The 18,951-nt window shown below is 42.0% G+C and overlaps 1 protein-coding gene across 2 annotated transcripts; it reads left to right on the top strand.

Moving 5' to 3' along the window:
- Positions 1-609: 609 nt before the first annotated feature.
- LOC129628080 (calcitonin) lies at positions 610-5,709 on the top strand. Of its 2 annotated transcripts, XM_055547498.1 has the most exons (5): positions 610-726; positions 1,825-1,919; positions 2,188-2,334; positions 4,285-4,466; positions 5,270-5,709. In XM_055547498.1, the coding sequence occupies exons 2-4, from the start codon at positions 1,834-1,836 to the stop codon at positions 4,442-4,444; spliced, it is 393 nt and encodes a 130-aa protein (XP_055403473.1). In that variant the 5' UTR covers positions 610-726; positions 1,825-1,833; the 3' UTR covers positions 4,445-4,466; positions 5,270-5,709. The 2 variants fall into 2 exon arrangements, with proteins under 2 accessions (XP_055403473.1, XP_055403472.1); XM_055547497.1 differs by lacking the exons at positions 4,285-4,466; positions 5,270-5,709 and adding an exon at positions 3,216-3,701.
- The last annotated feature ends 13,242 nt before the right edge of the window (positions 5,710-18,951 follow it).

Raw genomic sequence — 18,951 nt, 5'->3', positions numbered from 1 at the left:
AGTACAAGAGGGGCGTCTAGCTCTCTGTGCAGGCAGTGCCAGCTTAGCCCCCTCCCCAGTCCTCTCTTCCACTCCCCTCTGTCCCAGAGGAGTGAGGCAAAAGAGGCCAGGTTACCAGACTGGAAGCAAAACTACTTCGAAGGGGCGGTTGAAGGAGAGTAGGGAGGAAGACTATACCAGATCACCCCATATGGTCCAAAGAGCTTAATTTTTCAAAGATCCTTTCCTCTCACCATCCCCTTCCTCCAAGGTGGTCTATTACATCTGAGATACCTTCAAAGTCTGAGTGACCGGCCGGGGTCCCTACTGGAGTGGGTGGAGGGGGTGCGAGGTCGGAGTTCAGTTGCAGAGAAAGTGAGAGGCACTCTGACCCCTCACCGTCAGTTACACCAGTTTCTCCCCCAGTTTGCTCCCACTTTCTGGACGTCGAACGCCCTCCACTCCCTCCCAGCCCTCCGGTTCCCCAAGCAATGACCTCATTGAGAATGACAGCCAGAGCGGACGGTTCCCCTCCCTAGTGGACCGGTGTGGGAGCGCGGGCAATGACGCAATCGGAGCTGGGTCGCTCCTGGCCACTTTGGATTGGCCATGCGGACTCCTGGGGCCCTCCCCGCCCCCTATCACCCGCATAAGAGCCGAGAGCTCCGCAGAGAAGACGCCCACAGCAGGCGTTGTGTCTGTCCCCGGGACCCGCCGCTCGCCCTCTCCTGAAACTCGAGTTGCCAGGTGAGAACTTCCTATGCTGCTCACTCTGATTACCAGCCTCTGGATAGTTCAGCTAATTTGCTCCATCCGCTTGCCTGCTTGCCTCTTCTTTGCTTCTGAAGGCCATCCTGGCCCACCTATAGCCAGGTGCTCCTAGCTGCCTGTCCCGCTGGGAAGAAGGCAGAAGGTTGTGGCTGACAGCTCATTTTCTTCTAACTAGCGCCAGTGAAACCGCAAGCATCCCCAGGGCTTCGTCTGGACGCTGGAAGCTCCGTGAGCCCAGCCCTAGCTTCCTAGCCTGCCCTGGTCCTCGGCCCCTGCCTTGGTGCCCGTCCTTTGCATGCAGGATCTTGTTGGAGTTTGTTCTGGGAGTGCCCTGAGCAGTCTGGGTCCCGAGGAGAGATCGTGTTTGGTTCTCCGGCCGGTTAAGCCCTGAAGCTTCCTCTGAGGCGTCTGCAGCTCGCTTGCGTGCCTGGGGCATTGGCATGGACTTGGGGCAGTGCAGTCAGCCGGCCAGAACGTGGAGCTCATCTCGGGGAGCTGGCGCCCAGCACCTGCTGCTAAACCGCATTTCAGCAGAGACAGGATGCACTGGCAGAGTCCAGTCAGGATCCTGCACGTTAAGTTACTCCCAAACCCAAACCCAAACCCACAGACTGAGAGGTTAACGCTCTTTTCCAATTTACCCCTCCTGCCTTCTTCTCCCACCCGTTGGCAGAGAAGTCCAGCAGAGGTGAAGTGGTCCTAGATTTCTCAGTCCCTAAGAAGATAGGCACAGTCTACAGCAAGGGTGGGTCCTCGCTTGGTTTCTGCCTAGGGCAAAAGGTGTGGCTTTATGTGCATGTGTGTGGCTTCTTCCTGGCTTTTCACAGAGCAAAACCAGAACCCTCCCCCCACCCCTCCCCAGGATACCTATTTCTACTTACCAAACTATTCAGTGTAATGTATATTTTGAGATTCAAAGCAGCCTGTCTGTCCTATGAACTGAAAAGAGGCGTGGGGAAGTGAAGTAACCTGCCTGAATTCTCAAGGCAGTTGTGGCCGGACTGGAACCTGGATCTGTGAGCTCCAGACGGTGCTTGGTCTTGGTGCAGTGGTAACGTCATTCTCCCTTTACAGAGAGGCATCATGGGCTTCGGGAAATCCTCCCCCTTCCTGGCTTTCAGCATCTTGGTCCTGTGCCAGGCAGGCAGTCTCCAGGCGACACCACTCAGGTGAGACAGCCTGAAGCCACGAACTTATTCCCCTTCCACTGACCCTGGGATCAGGCAGTTTTTTTTTGCCTCTGAGGTCACAGCAGGGGGAGGCTCCCAGTGAATCAACCCCCTTAGATGGACACTGGCCTTGAGCCCTGGGGCTAGGAGTCAGGAGAGCCATGTCCTCTGGGAAAGCCACAGGGACTGGGTAGACTGGGTGCTTATCCTGGAAAGGAGGCAGGCAAGGGCTCAGAGCCTTTTTGCCGGGGTTGCTTCCTCTCTCCAGGTCAGCTTTGGAGACCCTCTCCGATCCTGGGGCACTCAGTGAGAAGGAAGGGCGCCTCCTGCTGGCCGCACTGGTGAAGGCCTATGTCCAGAGGAAGACCAATGAGCTGGAGCAGGAGGAGGAGCAGGAGGAGACAGAGGACTCCAGGTAAGTCTCCCCTCCCAGCCTTGGCCTATTCAGGAGGGTGTAGCCCAGAGAAGCAGGAAAAACAACATCTGGCCAGAGTCCTGCAGGTTGTCCCTGTTCACCAGGATGGCACCCAGTCATTCTCAGCCTCCATGGAAGACTGTGGTCCGTCCAGGTGCAGCTGGAGGAACTGTGGTTAGTTAGACACATTGAAAAGATCAACTCCTGAAAGCTGTTAGGAAATGAGATGGGGAGATGTGGAAGCACCTATTCTGGGAGTTGGTCTTGCCCTACTAAGGAGAACGCTCAGCACTGGATGAGTTAGGACTGGTAAGTGTGGAGCCAGGGGATGGGCCTGTCGCAGCTCAGGATGTCTAAGGAATTTAACCTGTGTATGTTCTTTCACACCTGCAAGGCACCTTCATTGCACAGTTGCAAGGTAAACCCAAAGGCCTTGCAGAGGGTGGGGTCAGGTAGAGCAGTGTCTGAGGTAGGTCCGGGGCCTTTAGATGTGTAGAATCTGTGGACATGTGCATGTTCTCACTGGACCAGACACCCTTCCCCATCCCCACCTCCCTGTGCACCCTGAGCTTTGAGTTCACACCAGTAGAGCCATGTACGGCACTTGCATCCACCCTGAGAACCTCTCCGCAGAGCAGGAAGGACTGAGCAGCATGTGGAATGCCAGAAAAGGTCACCCCTTCCCCATCGCAGCCCTTCCCCACTCTGCCCTGGCTCAGAGAACCTCTGAGTTCTCCTAGTGGAGGGTGTGTGAGTTGTGCCTCCTGCCTTCCCCCTCCACCTCTGTTCCAAGTGCCCCCTCCCTGGTCTAACCTTCTGTATGACTGCCCCCAGGAGCAGCCCTGGTGCATGGTATTGTCTGGCATGTCTTTTCCCTGCAGCCTGGACGGCTCCAGAGCTAAGCGGTGCAGTAATCTGAGTACCTGTGTGCTGAGTGCTTACTGGAAGGACTTGAACAACTATCATAGATTCTCTGGCATGGGCTTCGGGCCTGAAACACCTGGCAAGAAAAGGGACATAGCCAACAGCTTGGAGAGGGACCACTCCTTCCATTTTGGGGTGCCCCAGGATGCCAACTGAACTCCTTCCACTGCTTTCTGATTTCCTTTCTTGTTCCCATGGATGAAATTAATGCATGCAGATTTCACTCTGATCACTCTTCAAGCTCATATTGGTAGCTTTGCTTATGACAAAGAATGCCAGGAACCTCAGGATGGAAGGAAAGACAGCAGGACTCACAGATAAGGTTAGAAATGAGAGAGAGTGAGAGAAGTTTCTGAGATCCCAAGGGTGTCATGGCAGAACCCTCCAATTCCTGCTTCATCCCTCATGCCTCATCATTGATGAATAAATCTATTTTCTAAAAGGATTGACACTTTGGTTGTCATTACTCTGGTCCTCGTCCAAGGCTTGAGAGTGCCCAGGGCCTATACTTAAAAGTAGCCTTCACCTTAGGGTAAGTGGGATACAGGGTGTGGTAAGAGTCCTGTGAACCAGCTCCTGCAATGAGAACAGGTGTGCTGCGGAGCAGGTAAGCACTGCTGGGGGAGGATGCTGCAAACCCGGTGCTCTGAGCCTTTTCCAGGTAAGATTTCAGAAATTTTTCATTTTCCATAGAAAGTGGTTTTGTTGGTGTTTGGGCTGGGGTATGTCCTCCTATGCTCCTTGTGTGTTGGGGTGGGGTGAATGTAAGGGATACTAAGTGTGGGTTTAGTACTTGTCACACGGCCCTGAAGTGCATTTTGTGTGAAAACTTTTAGGCAGGGCCTCTGGCAAAGGCTGCCAGGTCATTTCCCCTAACAGCCTTGATAATTGCATTTAGGAGAAATACTTATTTTTAAGTGATATGTCGAAGAGCTACAATTCTCTTTCTGAAAGCCCAATGGGGTAGGCTTCTGCCGCAGCCACTCACTGACAGGCCTTTTCTCCTTTCTCCATCCTGCAAACCAGCATCACTGCCCAGAAGAGGTCCTGCAACACTGCCACCTGTGTGACCCATCGGCTGGCAGGCTTGCTCAGCAGATCTGGGGGTGTGGTAAAGAGCAACTTTGTGCCCACCAACGTGGGCTCCGAAGCCTTTGGCCGGCGCCGCAGGGACCTTCAGGACTGAGCAGAGAAATGACTCTGGGAAGGTGATTGCCTTGTACTGTCAGAAGGGAGAAGGGATTTGGAGATTAGGACTCACATTTTGAAACCCACTGGACATAGGTTCAGATCTCTTCTCTCCAATTACATTTTTCCTCTTGAGTTAGTGAGTTCCTACAACTTAGCTTAAAATCCGAGCACTAGGACAGGCTGTGGGCTTCCCTGGTGGCTCAGGTGGTAAAGAATCCATCCGCCTGCAGTGCAGGAGACCCAGGTTTAGTCCCTGGGTTGGGAAGATCCCCTGGAGAAGGAAATGGCCACCCACTCCAGTATTCTTGCTTGGAAAATTCCATAGACAGAGGAGCCTGGTGGGTCCATGGGGTCGCAAAGAGTTGGACATGACTGAGGGACTAACGCACTCTTTCACACACACAGGACAGGCTGTGGAGATGCAGTGTCATCTTTCTCAGAAGAGAAAAATAGCTTTCTGAATTCAGAAAGGGAAGGCCTTGCAAATCTTAGCCTGGGTCACACATCATTAATGAACCCAGTTTCGGAAAGCCCTTCAACATTGATCAATGTTCACAGATTCAGACAAGAGAGCTATACCTGTAATACTACTGCCAGTAACCTGAATTGTTTTCTCATCCTTTGCCATAAAAGTTTTCTCATATCTCATATCCATAATTTATAAATAGAGTTCAGTTAAAGAAACATTTCTATAAATTTGTGTTCTTTCAGTAGTAATTGTGATTATTTCCTTCTTATTCTCCACTTCTCTTTCTTTTTCTTCTTTTCCTCTTCCTACCCCTCTTCTTCTTTTTAATTTTATTTATTTTTTTAATCTCAGGTTACCGTGAAGCTAAACTCACCACTTCTATTAATTTCTGTTGACAACCACTTGGTGAGGAGGCACCATGGAAGATATACATGTTTGCATCCTAATATTGAAAAAAAAGCACCTTTATCACTTGAAAGGAATGAAACTGAATGCAAAAATAAGCTAATTCCATATTTGTTGTGCATCTTTTTTATATTTGATTCTATATGCAGTAAATGTGATGGCATCTCTCATTAGCTTATCTGGAAGCAAACTGGGTCTTTGAAAGATGTTCTGTTGACCATGGCGTCTCTGCCAACACTTAGGGGCACATTCAGTCACTGCCTCTGTGGCCTGTGGGGACACATGGTAATGGAGATGCTATGCTTTATTGTCCAAGAACATGATTGTATAATTTGTTTAAGGAAATGTCAATATTATGCCATTTGTGAACTTCATTAAGATTAAAAACATATTTTGGATACACTTGTTTCAAGACCTTGTTGGTTCATTTTAACATGTCTTCCTATTTGATGATAATAGTAATAATGATAATTATAATAGACATATTTTGGGTGCTTACTATGGGCCAGATGATGTTCTGAGATAGTGCTTCATAGCTATTAATTCAGTTAATCTTCAGGAAGACTCCATGGGGCTAGACCCCGTTATCATTTCCACTCTGTATGTGGGAAACAGAGGCATGGAGACAAGAAGTCCAAGGCCACACAGGTGACCACTATCTCGTGGCATACACAGGTGTTGATTTCCAGAGCTTATGGTTGAAACCACTGCAGTATATGCTTTTCAACATTGGCTCCTGACATTTTCCAGAGGCCTATGAGTCATTCTTTGTGTTAACTGCCTTGCACAGTAGATGGACCCTCAGATTTTTGAAGACAGACTTTTTAAAACATATAAACAATCTAGTCTTTATATAATAAAATGAATCCCTTCTATTAGTTGGTGCTATAGGCTGCATGTTTGTGTCCTTCTCAAAATGTTTATGTTGACACCTAACCCCCAAAGTGATGCTATTAGGAGGTGGGGCCTTGGGGAGGTGATTAAGTCATAAGAATAGCCTCTCATGAATGGTATTAGTATCATTATAAATAAGGCCTGAGAGAATGCCCTTGCTCCTTCCACATATGAGGTTGCAGTGAGAAATTTGCTGTGAATGAGGAAGAGGGCTCTCCACCAGATACTGAATCTGCAAGTGCCCTGGTCTTGGACTTCTCAGCTTCCAGAACTGTAAGAAATAAATATTTACTGTTTATAAGTCATCCAGTTTGTGGTATTTGTTACATTAGCTTGAAATGATGTGAAGACATTTGGCTTCAACAGTGATCAATTTGTGGCCAATGTTGTTATGTCTATGAGCCATCTACTTCCCCCAGACCTTCTCCCAGCACCCAATCCCAATATGTCCATAAATATTTCCACTTGTATCTCCAAATGTTTGACTCTTAAACATAAAACCAAAATTCAATTTAACAACTAAATAGTTCAAATCTCTCAATTACCTTATAGATATTTATGATGTCATATATATTAATCATATATGACATTATATATATTATATGAATATATTGTGTGCATGCATGTGTGCTAAGTCGCTTCAGTCATGTCCAATTCTTTGCGAACCTAGAGACTGTAGCCCACCAGGCTTCTCTGTGCATGGGGATTCTCCAGGTGAGAGTACTGGAGTGGGTTGCAATGCCCTCCTTCAGGGGAATCTTCCCATCCAGGGATTGAACCTGTGTCTCCTGTGGCTCCTACATTGCAGGTGAATTCTTTACCACTGAGCCACCGGGGAAGCCCCATATTGTATATATAAATATAAATCAAATTAGGTCTTCACTTTGCTGCTGGTTAATATGTTTTAAGGCACTTCTCATCTAGAGGCTTCACCTCTATCATTTTTTTCCCTTCTTCAATTTATTTGTTGGAGAGACTAAGTTATTTGTCCAATAGAGTTTCCCATATTCTGAATTTTGATGACACTCCACCCCTGTGGTGAAGCTTAACATACTTCTTTATCAACTATTTCTTGTGAGTCAGAGTGAGGGGAAAGAAAAGTAAAAGATGAGGTCAGAGATGTAATGGGCAGGATGGATCATGTAGGATTTTGTAGGGCATGGGACAGACCTGGGCTTTCTCTCAATCAATTTCTAGTCCATAGAACAGACATCACATAAGCAATTTTAACAGAAAGAATACTCCAAGACATTATTAAACAGGCAATAAAGTACTGAAGAGGCAAAGGAGAACAAGAAATTGTGCAGAGATTAAAAACCAAAGGTAGCAGTTACTATCCACAGGGCTGGAGGAATAGGGGAACTGACAGGGAATTAGAATCTAGAAACTTTAAGAAGAATTCTCAGACCATTGAGAAGGGAGGTCGTCTGATGCTGGTATCTCTGAAGTGGTGCAACAAGACTGTTCTAGGAGTGTGGAAAAACAAAGTAAAACTGGAAACAGGAACCAACTTCCCTGGCAGAGTAAAGAAACTGTGGGTGATATTGACAGAGATCAAAATCAAATAGGAAGGAGCAAGTTTCTTCTTCAAGCTTTCTTGTCTCCTTTGAGGACCTCCAATTGGCAAAGCTTAATAGGGATCCATTTGACAAAGGAAAAAGTAGTTGGTAGAGAGTCCCAGCCCCAGTATCTCTTTTTAAGCATATAATTTAAAATTTTTATAGAGAAAAGTCATTTTTGGGCATATAGTTCAATGGGTTTTGACAGTACATTTAGGTCATGTAATCAGCATCACAATAAAGCCCCAATAAAGGGGCAAAGCAATTTCATCACTGCTCAAGCCCCCTACTTCTCCTTTGCAGCCAATTGTCTCCTCAATCCTCAAACCCTAACAACTGCTATGTTCTTTTTCTATAGTTTTTTTTTATTTATCTTTTTAAAATTGAGATATAATTGACATATAACATTATATTAGTTTTAGGTGTCCAACAAAACGATTTGATATATGTGTGTATTGTGAAATGACCACTAGAGTAAGTTCCGTTAATGTCCATCAGTTACATTGTTACAGGTTTTCACTTGTGATGAAAAATTTAAGATTTACTTGCTCAGAAACTTTCAGTTTAGTTCAGTTCAGTCGCTTAGTCATGTCCGACTCTTTGCGACCCCATGAATCGCAGCACGCCAGGCCTCCCTGTCCATCACCAACTCCCACAACTTTACGTAATAGATTATTATTAACTATACTCACCATGTAGTACATTACATTCCCAGGGCTGATTTATCCTATACCTGGAAGTTTATACTTTTCAACTGTCTTCACCCATTTACAGCTCTGTACCCCCACCTCTGGCAGCCAACATTCTGTTATCTGTTTCATGAGTTCAGTTTTTTTTTAAAATTTCATATAAAAGTGATATCATACAGTATTTATCTTTCTTTGCCTGACTTATTTCACTTAGTATAAAGCCCTCAGGGTCCATCCATATTGTAAAACATAGCAGGATTTCCACTTTTTTAAAATGGTGAATTACAATGACTAAACAACAACCACAAATATTCCATTATATATAAAATACTCTACACACGCCAGTATCTATATATCCATATCTCGATCTACCTATATATCACATCTTCTTTATCTAGGCATCCATCAATGGACACTTAGTTTCCATGTCATGGCTATTGTAAATAGTTCTGGTATGAATATTGGAGAAGGCAATGGCAACCCACTCCAGTACTCTTGCCTGGAAAATCCCATGGATGGGGGAGCTTGGTAGGCTGCAGTCCATGGGGTCGCTAGGAGTTGGACACGACTGAGTGACTTCACTTTCACTTTTCACTTTCATGCATTGGAGAAGGTAATGGCAACCCACTCCAGTATTCTTGCCTGGAGAATCCCAGGGACGGGGGAGCCTGGTGGGCTGCCGTCTATGGGGTCGCACGGAGTCGGACACGACTGAAGCGACCTAGCAGCAGCTTGAACATCAGGGTGCAGGTATCTTTCCAAGGTAGTAGTTTCACTTCTTTTAGATAAATACCCAGGAATTGAATTGCTAGATCATATATTAGTTTCATTTTAAATAATTTTGAGGAACCTGTACACTGTTTTCCATATTGGCTGCACTAATTTACATTCCCACCAACAGTGCACAGGGTCCCCGTTTTTCTACATCCATGCTGACATCTGTTACTTTCCTTTTGATAATACCGTTCTGACAGATGTGAGGTCATGTGTGATTGACATTGTGATTTTGATTTGCATTTCCCTGATAATTAGTGATGCTGAATACCTTTTCACGTACCTGTTGGCCATTTGTATGTCTTCTTTAGAAAACATCCAAATTCTTCTGCCTTTTCCCGAATGTCGTAGAAATGAAATCAGTACATAGCTTTGTCTGAATTTTCTTTTACTTAATGCTTTTGAGGTTTATTCATATTATTGTACATATACAGTTTCTTTTTCTTGTTGGGCAGTATTACATGTACTATAGTTGGTTAATCCATTTATTCATTGAAGAACATCTGGATTGCTTCCAGCTTTTGGCATTTATGGATATAAACTGTTGTGTATAGATCTTTGTGTGAAGATAAGTGTAATGGGCCAGACAGGAGCCCCCAAGAAGACATGCCAATGTCTTGATCCCTGAAAACTGTGAATGCTACCTTATCTGAAAAAGGATCTTTGCCGATGTAATTAAATTAGGATTTTAAAATGTGCTCATCCTGGATTATCCAAGTGGGTCTTAAATCCAAGGATGTTCTTATAAAAGATACACAAAGAAGAAGAGAAAGTGAAATGAAGACACGGGTAGAGTGTCATAAGTCAAGGACACCAAGTCAGGCAACAGCTCTTGGAGGCTAGAAAAGACATGGAGCAGATTCTCCCCCAGGGTCTCTGGAGGGAGTACAGCCTTCTGTCACCTAGATTTTGGAATGAGAGAATAAATTTCTGTCATTTGAAGCCACTGAGCTTGTGGTAATTTATTATGGCATCTTTAGGAAACTAATACAATTCATTCCATTTCTTTTGGGTAAATACCTTGGGGTAGGATTGCTGAGTCCATTTGACAAGTGTCTGTATTTTTTCCCTTAAAAGTATTTTATTTTTACAATTGCATTCTAATCTTGGTCCATATGTATTTGCATTCTTGATAATTTCTACCAAATAGTTTTCATATGGTGTTATACATTATGCTTGTTACTGCATTCCATGTAATAAACATAATTGTATTGCTTAATTAAGTAAAGTAAGAAAAACTAATTACAGAAACTTTGAAAAATCAATATATGGAGAATTCCATTTACAGAGGAGCCTGGTGGGCTACAGTCCATGTGGCTGCAGAGAGTCGGACACGACTGAGTGACTAACACACACACATGCTTTGCTTTTATTGTCTTCCTTTTGTATGCATATTTCATGTAATTCTAAACAATATATATTTTTAAATAAAAACATTTTTAAAGCAGTTTTAGGTTTGTAAGAAAATTAAGAGGAAGGGACAGAGGTTTTCCTATACCCTCTACCCCTACACAGCCGTAGCTTCCTCCATTATCAACATCACTCACCAGAAAAATGTTTGTTTTTTTTAACTGAGGATGAACCTATATTGACACATCATAATCACCCAAAGTCCATAGTATACCTTAGAGTTCACTCTAGGTGTTGTATGTATCGGTTTAGTTCAGTCGCTCAGTCGTGTCCGACTCTTTGCGACCCCGTGAACCACAGCACACCAGCCCTCCCTGTCCGTCACCAACTCCCGGAGTTTACCCAAACTCATGTCCATTGAGTCGGTGATGCCATCCAACCATATCCTCTGTGGTCCCCTTCTCCTCCTGCCCTCAATCTTTCCCAGCATCAAGGTCTTTTCAAATGAGTCAGCTCTTCGCATGAGGTGGCCAAAATATTGGAGTTTCAGCTTCAACATCAGACCTTCCAATGAACACCCAGGACCTATCTCCCTTAGGATGGACTGGTTGGATCTCCTTGCAGTCCAAGGGACTCTCAAGAGTCTTCTCCAACACAACAGTTCAAAGGCGTCAATACTTTGGCGCTCAGCTTTCTTTATAGTCCACCTCTCACATCCATACATGACTACTGGAAAAAACAGCCTTTTCTAGATGGACCTTTGTTGACAAAGTAATGTCTCTGGTTTTTAATATGCTGTCTAGTTTGGTCATAACTTTCCTTCTAAGGAGTAAGCGTCTTTTAATTTCATGGCTACAATCACCATCTGCAGTGATTTTGGAGCCTCCAAAAATAAAGTCTGACACTGTTTCTACTGTTTCCCCATCTATTTGCCATGAAGTGATGGGACCAGATGCCATGATCTTCGTTTTCTGACTGTTGAGCTTTAAGCCAACTTTTTCACTCTCCTCTTTCACTTTCATCAAGAGGCTTTTTAGTTCTTCTTCACTTTCTGCCGTAAGAGTGGTGTCATCTGCATATCTGAGGTTATTGATATTTTTTCCTGGCATCTTGAAAGCAGCTTGTGCTTCATCCAGCCCAGCATTTCTCATGATGTACCCTGCATATAAGTTAAATAAGCAGGGTGACAATATATAGCCTTGATGTACTCCTTTTCCTATTTGGAACCAGTCTGTTGTTCCATGTCCAGTTCTAACTGTTGCTTCCTGACCTGCATACAGGTTTCTCAAGAGGCAAGTCATGTGATCTGGTATTCCCATCTCTTTCAGAATTTTCCACAGTTTCTTGTGATCCACACAGTCAAAGGCTTTGGCATAGTCAATAAAGCAGAAATAGATGTTTTTCTGAAACTCTCTTGCTTTTTTGATGATCCAGTGGATGTTGGCAATTTGATCTCTGGTTCCTCTGCCTTTTCTAAAACCAGCTTGAACATCTGAAAGTTCACAGTTCACGTACTGTTGAAGCCTGGCTTGGAGAATTTTGAGCATTACTTTACTAGCGTGTGAGATGAGTACAGTTGTGAGGTAGTTTGAGCATTATTTGGCATTGCCCTTCTTTGGGACTGGAATGAAAACTGACCTTTTCCAGTCCCGTGGCCACTGCTGAGTTTTCCAAATTTGCTGACATATTGAGTATAGCACTTTCACAGCATCATCTTTCAGGATTTGAAATAGCTCAACTGGAATTCCATCACCTCCACTAGCTTTGTTCATAGTGATGCTTCCTAAGACCCACTTGACTTCACATTCCAGGGTGTCTGGCTCTAGGTCAGTGATCACACCGTTGTGATTATCTGGGTCATGAAGATCTTTTTTGTATAGTTCTTCTGTGTATTCTTGCCACCTCTTCTTAATGTATTTTGCTTCTGTTAGGTCCATACCATTTCTGTCCTTTATTGAGCCCATCTTTGCATGAAATGTTTCCTTGGTATCTCTAATTTTCTTGAAGAGATCTCTAGTCTTTCCCATTCTATTGTGTTCCTCCATTTCTTTGCATTGATCACTGAGGAAGGCTTTCTTATCTCTCCTTGCTGTTCTTTGGAACTCTGCATTCAAATGGGTATATCTTTCCTTTTCTCCTTTGCTTTTCACTTCTCTTCTTTTCATAGCTATTTGTCCTTTTAGAACTAACACCCCAAAAAGATGACCTTTTCATTATAGGAGACTGGAATGCAAAGATAGGAAGTCAAGAAACACCTGGAGTAACAGGCAAATATGACCTTGGAGTACATAATGAAGCAGGCAAAGGCTAATGGAGTTGTATGTATATCCATCATTATAATAGCATATAGAGTATTTCACTGCTCTAAAAATTCTTTTGTGCTTTGCTTGTACATTCCTCCCCACCATTCCCCTGGAAAATACTGATTTTGCCTTTTCCAGAGTGTCACATAGTTGGAATCATGCAATATGTAACGTTTTCAGCTTGGGTTATTTCCCTTAGTGATATGCATTTACAATTTCTCCAAGTCTTTTCATGGCTTGATAGCTCATCTCTTTTTAGTGCTGAATAATATTCCATTGTCTCAATGTACTGCAGTTTATCAATTCATCTTCTGAAGGACATCTCATTTGCTTCCAATTTCTGGCAATTATAAATAAAGCTGCTACAAATATCTGTGTGTAGGTTTTGTGTGGACATGTTTTCAACTTGTTTGGATAAATATCAAGAAGTGTGACTCTGGATCCTATGGTAAGGGTATGTTTAGTTTTGTAAGAAGCTACTAGATAGTGGTCGGTAGCATTTGCAGTGCCATCAGCAGTGATGAGAGTTCTGTTACTTCCCATCCTCACCAATATTTGGTATTGTCAGTGTTCTGGATTTTGTTCATTCTCATATGTATGTAGGGGTGTCTCATTGTTTTAATTTGCATTTCCCTGATGACATATGACTTGGATCGCCTTTTTATATGCTTATTTGTCATCTGTATATCTTCTTTGGTGGGGTTTATGTTAAGGTCTTTGGCCCGTTTTTAAAATTTTAAGAGTTCTTTGTATATTTTGTAGAATAGGCCTTTACCAGTTGTGCACTTTCCAAGTGTCATCTTCTCGTCTGTGGCTTGTCTTCTCATTTTCTTGATACCATCTTTTGCAAAGCTTTAAATTTGATAAAGACCAGTCTATCAATTACTTCTTTCATGGATCATGTCTTTTATATTATATCTAAAACAACATCACTATACCTAAGGTCATCTAGGTTTTCTTCTATGTAATCTTCTAGGAGTTTTATAGTTTTGCATCATGAATGGATGTTGGATTTTGTCAAGTGCTTTTTCTGTGTTTGTTGGAATAATCATGTGATTTTTATTTTTTACTCTGTTGATGTGATGCATTATATTAATTGATTTTCTAATACTGAACCCACCTTGCATGGCTGGAATAAATCCTACTTAGTCATGTTGTATAACCCTTTTCATACTTTTTGATCCTATTTACTATTAACTTACTATTAACTTATGAAGATTTTTGCATCTATGTTCATGTGAGGTATGGTCTATAGTTTTCTTTTCTTGCAGTGTGTTTGTCTGGTTTTAGTATTAGTGTAATACTGGTCTCAGAATGAGTTAGGAATTTCATCTTCTATTTTCTAAAAGAAATTGCAGAGAATTGGTGTAATTCCTTCCTTAAGTGTTGGGTAGAATTCACCAGTGACGTCATGGGCAGGTGCTTTCTATTTTGAATGTTAGTAGTTATTTACTCAATGTCTTTCATAGAAATAGGTCTATTCAGGTTTGTTGTGTGCATTTTGGTGTTTCAAGAAATGGGTGCATTTCATTTAGGTTATCAAATTTGTGAAAATAGAATTGCTCTTAGTATTTTGTTATTATCCTTTTAATGTCCATAGGATCTGTAGTGATGTACTTCTTTCACTTCTGATATTAGCAATTTGTGTCCTCTTTTTTTCTTTTAAGCTGGCCTGGCTAGAGGCTTGTTGACTTTGTTGATCTTTTTGAAAAATCAGCTTTTGATTTTACTGATTTTCTCTATTGATTTCCTGTTTTCAATTTATTGATTGATAGTCCAGTTGTTATTATTTCTTTTCTTCTCTTTACTTTGGATTTAATTTTTCTTTTTATAATTTCCTAAGAAAAATTTCAGAGAAGGCAATGGCACCCCACTCCAGCACTCTTGCCTGGAAAATCCCATGGACGGAGGAGCCTGGTGGGCTCAGTCCCTGGGGTCGCTAAGAGTCAGACACGACTGAGCAACTTCACTTTCACTTTTCACTTTCATGCATTGGAGGAGGAAATGGCAACCCACTCCAGTATTCTTGCCTGGAGAATCCCAGGGACAGGGGAGCCTGGTGGGCTGCCGTCTATGGGGTTGCACAGAGTCGGACACGACTGAAGCGACTTAGCAGCAGCAGCAAGAAAAATTTAGATGGTTGATTTCAGATGTTTCTTCTTTACTGCTATTTGCATTTATTGCTATAAATTTCCCTGTAAGTACTGCTTTCACTGCACTCCATGAATCCTGATAAATTTTCATTTTCCTTTAGTTCACAATATTTTCAAAATTTTTATTGCAATTTATTTTTGACTAGTGAATTATTTAGAAGTGTGCTGTTTAATCGCCACATAGTTTGAGATTTTCCAATAACCTTTCTGTTATTTCATTCCTAGTTTAATGGTGTGACAGCAGACACTGTAGGATTTTACTCTTTTAAATTTATTAAGGTGTGTTGTGTGGCCCAGAATATGGTCTCTCTTGGTGAATATTCCTTGTGAGTTTGAAAAGAATGTGATTCTTCTATTGCTGGATGAAGCAGTAGTATATCAATGTTCATTATATCCAGTTGATTGACGGTACTGTTGAATTCAACTATATCCTTATTGATTTTCTGCCTGCTGGATCTGTTCATCTCTGATAGGCGGTGTTGAAGTCCCCAATTTTAATAGCAGATTAGTCTATTTCTCCTTGCAGCGCTATTAATCTTTTCCTCATGTATTTTGATGCTCTACTGTTAGGCATATAAGTCAAAGCAAATTATGTGTTCTTGGAGAAGGAACACCTTTATCATTATATAATACCCTGCTTTATCTTTGATAATTTTCCAAGCTTTGAAGTCTTTTCTATCTGAAATTAATATATCTAGCCCCGCTTTTCTTTTGATTAGCATTAGCATTTCCTTTTTTATTGTGGTATGATTGGGATACAAAATTATTAGTTTCTGGTATAGAACATAATGATTTGATATTTATATATATTAGGAAATGATTATTTCTGGATAACATCTGTCACCATTGTTAAAGAATTTTTTTCTTGTAATGAGAAGTTTTAAGATCTACTCTCTTAACTTTCAATACATACTATTAATTATATTTGCCATGCTACACATATATCCATTTTTTTACTTTTAATTTTTATGCAGCTTTATATTTAAAGTGGGTTGCTTATCAACAGTATACAGTTGGCTTTTGTTCTTGATCCATTCTGACAATCTGTGTTTTTTAACTGGTGTTTTCAGACTTGACATCAAAGTGATTATCATTATAGTTGGATTCATATCTACTATATTCATTATGGCTAGTATATATTTAACTTTATAAGAAAATTCCAAACCATTTTCTGAAGTGGCTATACCATTTTGAATTTCCACCAGGCTTATGAGTGTTCTAGTAACTCCACTAATGTGTATGTAGTAGTATATCATTGTGGTTTTAGTTTAAGTTTCCCTAATGACTAATGACACTGAGCATCTTTTCCTATGCTTATTTTCCATATGTTTATGCCTTTTGCTGAAATGTCTCTTCAAATGTTTTGCTCATTTCATAATGGATTGCTTGCTTTATTACTGCTGAATTTTGAGAGTACTTTACATATTGTGGATGTAAGATTATTACCAGATATGTAATCTTGAAAATTTTTCCAGTCTGTGGATTGCATTTTCATTTTCTTAGCAAAAGTTTTTAATTTTTCTGAAGTCTAATTTATCATTTTTAAAATGGATTGTGCTTTGGTGTCATGTCTAAGAACTCTTTGTCCAACCTCAGATCCCAAGGTAGCAGTGGCTTTATTACATATGTTTTCCTAAAAGATTTTTGGTTTTATGTTTTACATTTAGGTCTAGGATCCATTTTGAGTTAATTTTTGTATAAGGTGAGAGGTGTAGATTGAGACTAATTTATTTGCATGTAGGTGCCCAATTGTTCCAATTGTTGGAGACACTGTTAATTTGATTGCCTTTACATCTTAGTAAAAAATCAATTGATCGCATTTGTGCAGATGTATTTCTGGGCTCCCAAGTCTGTCTCATCTATCAATGTAGTTATTCTTCTGCCAATACCGCACTGTCTTTTTCTAAAAATTAATCTTTATTGGAGAATAATTGATGTACAATGTTGTGCTGGTTTATACCATATAGCAAAGTGAATCAGTTTTACATATACATATATCATTCTTTCTTAGATTCTAGTCCCATATAGGCCACTTCAGAGTATTGAGTAGAGTTCACTGTGCTATACAGTAGGTATAAAGTGAAGTCGCTCAGTCGTGTCCAACTCTTTGAGACCCCATGGACTGTAGCCTACCAGGCTCCATCCATGGTATTTTCCAAGCAAGAATACTGGAGTGGGTTGCCATTTCCTTCTCCAATGCATGAAAGTGAAAAGTGAAAGTGAAGTCGCTCAGTCGTGTCTGACCCTTAGCATGGACTGCAGCCTACCAGGCTCCTCTGTCCATGGGATTTTCCAGGCAAGAGTACTGGAGTGGGGTGCCATTGCCTTCTCTGACAGTAGGTATAGTAGGTCCTTATTAGTTATCTATCTTACATATAGTAGTATGTATATAAACATCAGTCTCACAATTTATCCCTCCCTCTTTTCCCCCTTGAATACCACACTGTCTTGATATACTTAGACAGACTATGGTGTTAAAGTAAGCATGGAAATCAGGTAGCATGGGTCTTACAAAATTGCTAATTTGTGTTATTACTTAAAAATCTACAAGCCTACAGGTCCACTCCAACTCAACTCTTACACAGTTATATGCAAATAATGTTTAATGTGAGATGCAGGTGCTTTTAACTTAATGGGGGTGAAGATGTCAAAAATAAAAGTAAAGGGGCTAGCAGCATCTTAAAATATCCAGTCTCTGCCCCAGTCCCTCCCTGGGAGTGAAGCAGCCCCTTCTCCACCAGAGGGTGCACCAAGCAGGCACTTAAGCTAGCTTTGCCAGGATCCCCTTCCCAGTCTGGTCCCAAGCTGGTCTCCCAGATTTACCTCTCCCTGCTCTCTGAGCCTTGGTTTTATATGGCTCACGTATTTGGAATAACGACACCTCTCTTACAGGGGTGAGGGAGTGTCCTACCAATGGCACTCAGGATTCTAGGGGAAGATGGTAGTGCTTAGGGAGGAGGGAGGCTGGATGTTTCCTCTTGGCTGAGGGACCCAAGAAAAGAGCAGCCATCGTGAGACCCATTTTGTTGCCTTCTTGATTCCCCTCAGAGGAGAAGGGCTGGGGCAGAGATGAGTGGCAGGAGTGAGGGCATTCGCGACACGAAGAGGGAGTCTCCACATTTTGACACAGTACTGCTCCTGTCGGGAGGTGAAAGTGAAAGTGTTAGTTGCTCAGTCCTACTCTTTGCGACCCCATGAACTCTAGCCCATCAGGCTCCTCTGTCCATGGAATTCTCTAGGCAAGAATACTGGAGAGGGTAGCCATTCCCTTCTCCAGGGGATCGTCCCAACCCAGGAATCGAACCCATAGTCTCTGGCAGTGCAGGCAAATTCTTTACCACCTGAGCCACCCAGGAAGTGTGCAGACAAAATAAGGGAGGTTTTTATGGAGGGGTTATTCTTGAATTCAATGTTGAAAGGCTGATAGGGTTTGTTCTTTAATTGAAAAATAACTTCTTTTTCCTAATTATGCAATTAAAATACTCAATATGGAAGATTTAGAAACTACAGGGAAGACAAAAAATAAGGTGTGTGTGTGGGGGGGAGGGGTGAGAATAGTAAATAGTATGTTTCTTAATTATCTCATTATCCAGAAAAATCCATTAGTAGTTTGGTGTATTCTTATGTATCTTATGTGCATGTTTATAAAACTGCGTCACACCAAACTTACTTTTAAACTTGCCTTTTTCAGTGTCTTTCCATGCCGCTCCATGTCCTTCTACTACATAATTTTTCATGTCCATTTCACATTCTATTGAATAAATGTGCCTGCCAGAGTTTATTTAATCAGTCCCTATATACATGTAAATTATTTCCAGGTTTTTATTCTTGCAAAAATGCTGTAGTAATTATCTTTGGAGCTAAATTTTGTAAAATAGCCTTATTTATTTCCTTAGGGGAACTGTG

This window comes from Bubalus kerabau, chromosome 15, assembly GCF_029407905.1.
Source record: "Bubalus kerabau isolate K-KA32 ecotype Philippines breed swamp buffalo chromosome 15, PCC_UOA_SB_1v2, whole genome shotgun sequence".
NCBI classification, from domain to species: Eukaryota; Metazoa; Chordata; class Mammalia; order Artiodactyla; family Bovidae; genus Bubalus; species Bubalus kerabau.
This window is presented reverse-complemented; position numbering and strand designations above follow the sequence as displayed.

Excerpts from the sequence above, each read along its gene's own strand:
- LOC129628080 (XM_055547497.1), top strand. The coding sequence starts at position 1,834 with ATGGGCTTCGGGAAATCCTCCCCCTTCCTGGCTTTCAGCATCTTGGTC. Across the intron at positions 1,920-2,187 it reads CTCCAGGCGACACCACTCAG|GTCAGCTTTGGAGACCCTCT; the intron begins GTGAGACAGCCT and ends TCCTCTCTCCAG. Across the intron at positions 2,335-3,215 it reads GAGGAGACAGAGGACTCCAG|CCTGGACGGCTCCAGAGCTA; the intron begins GTAAGTCTCCCC and ends TTTTCCCTGCAG.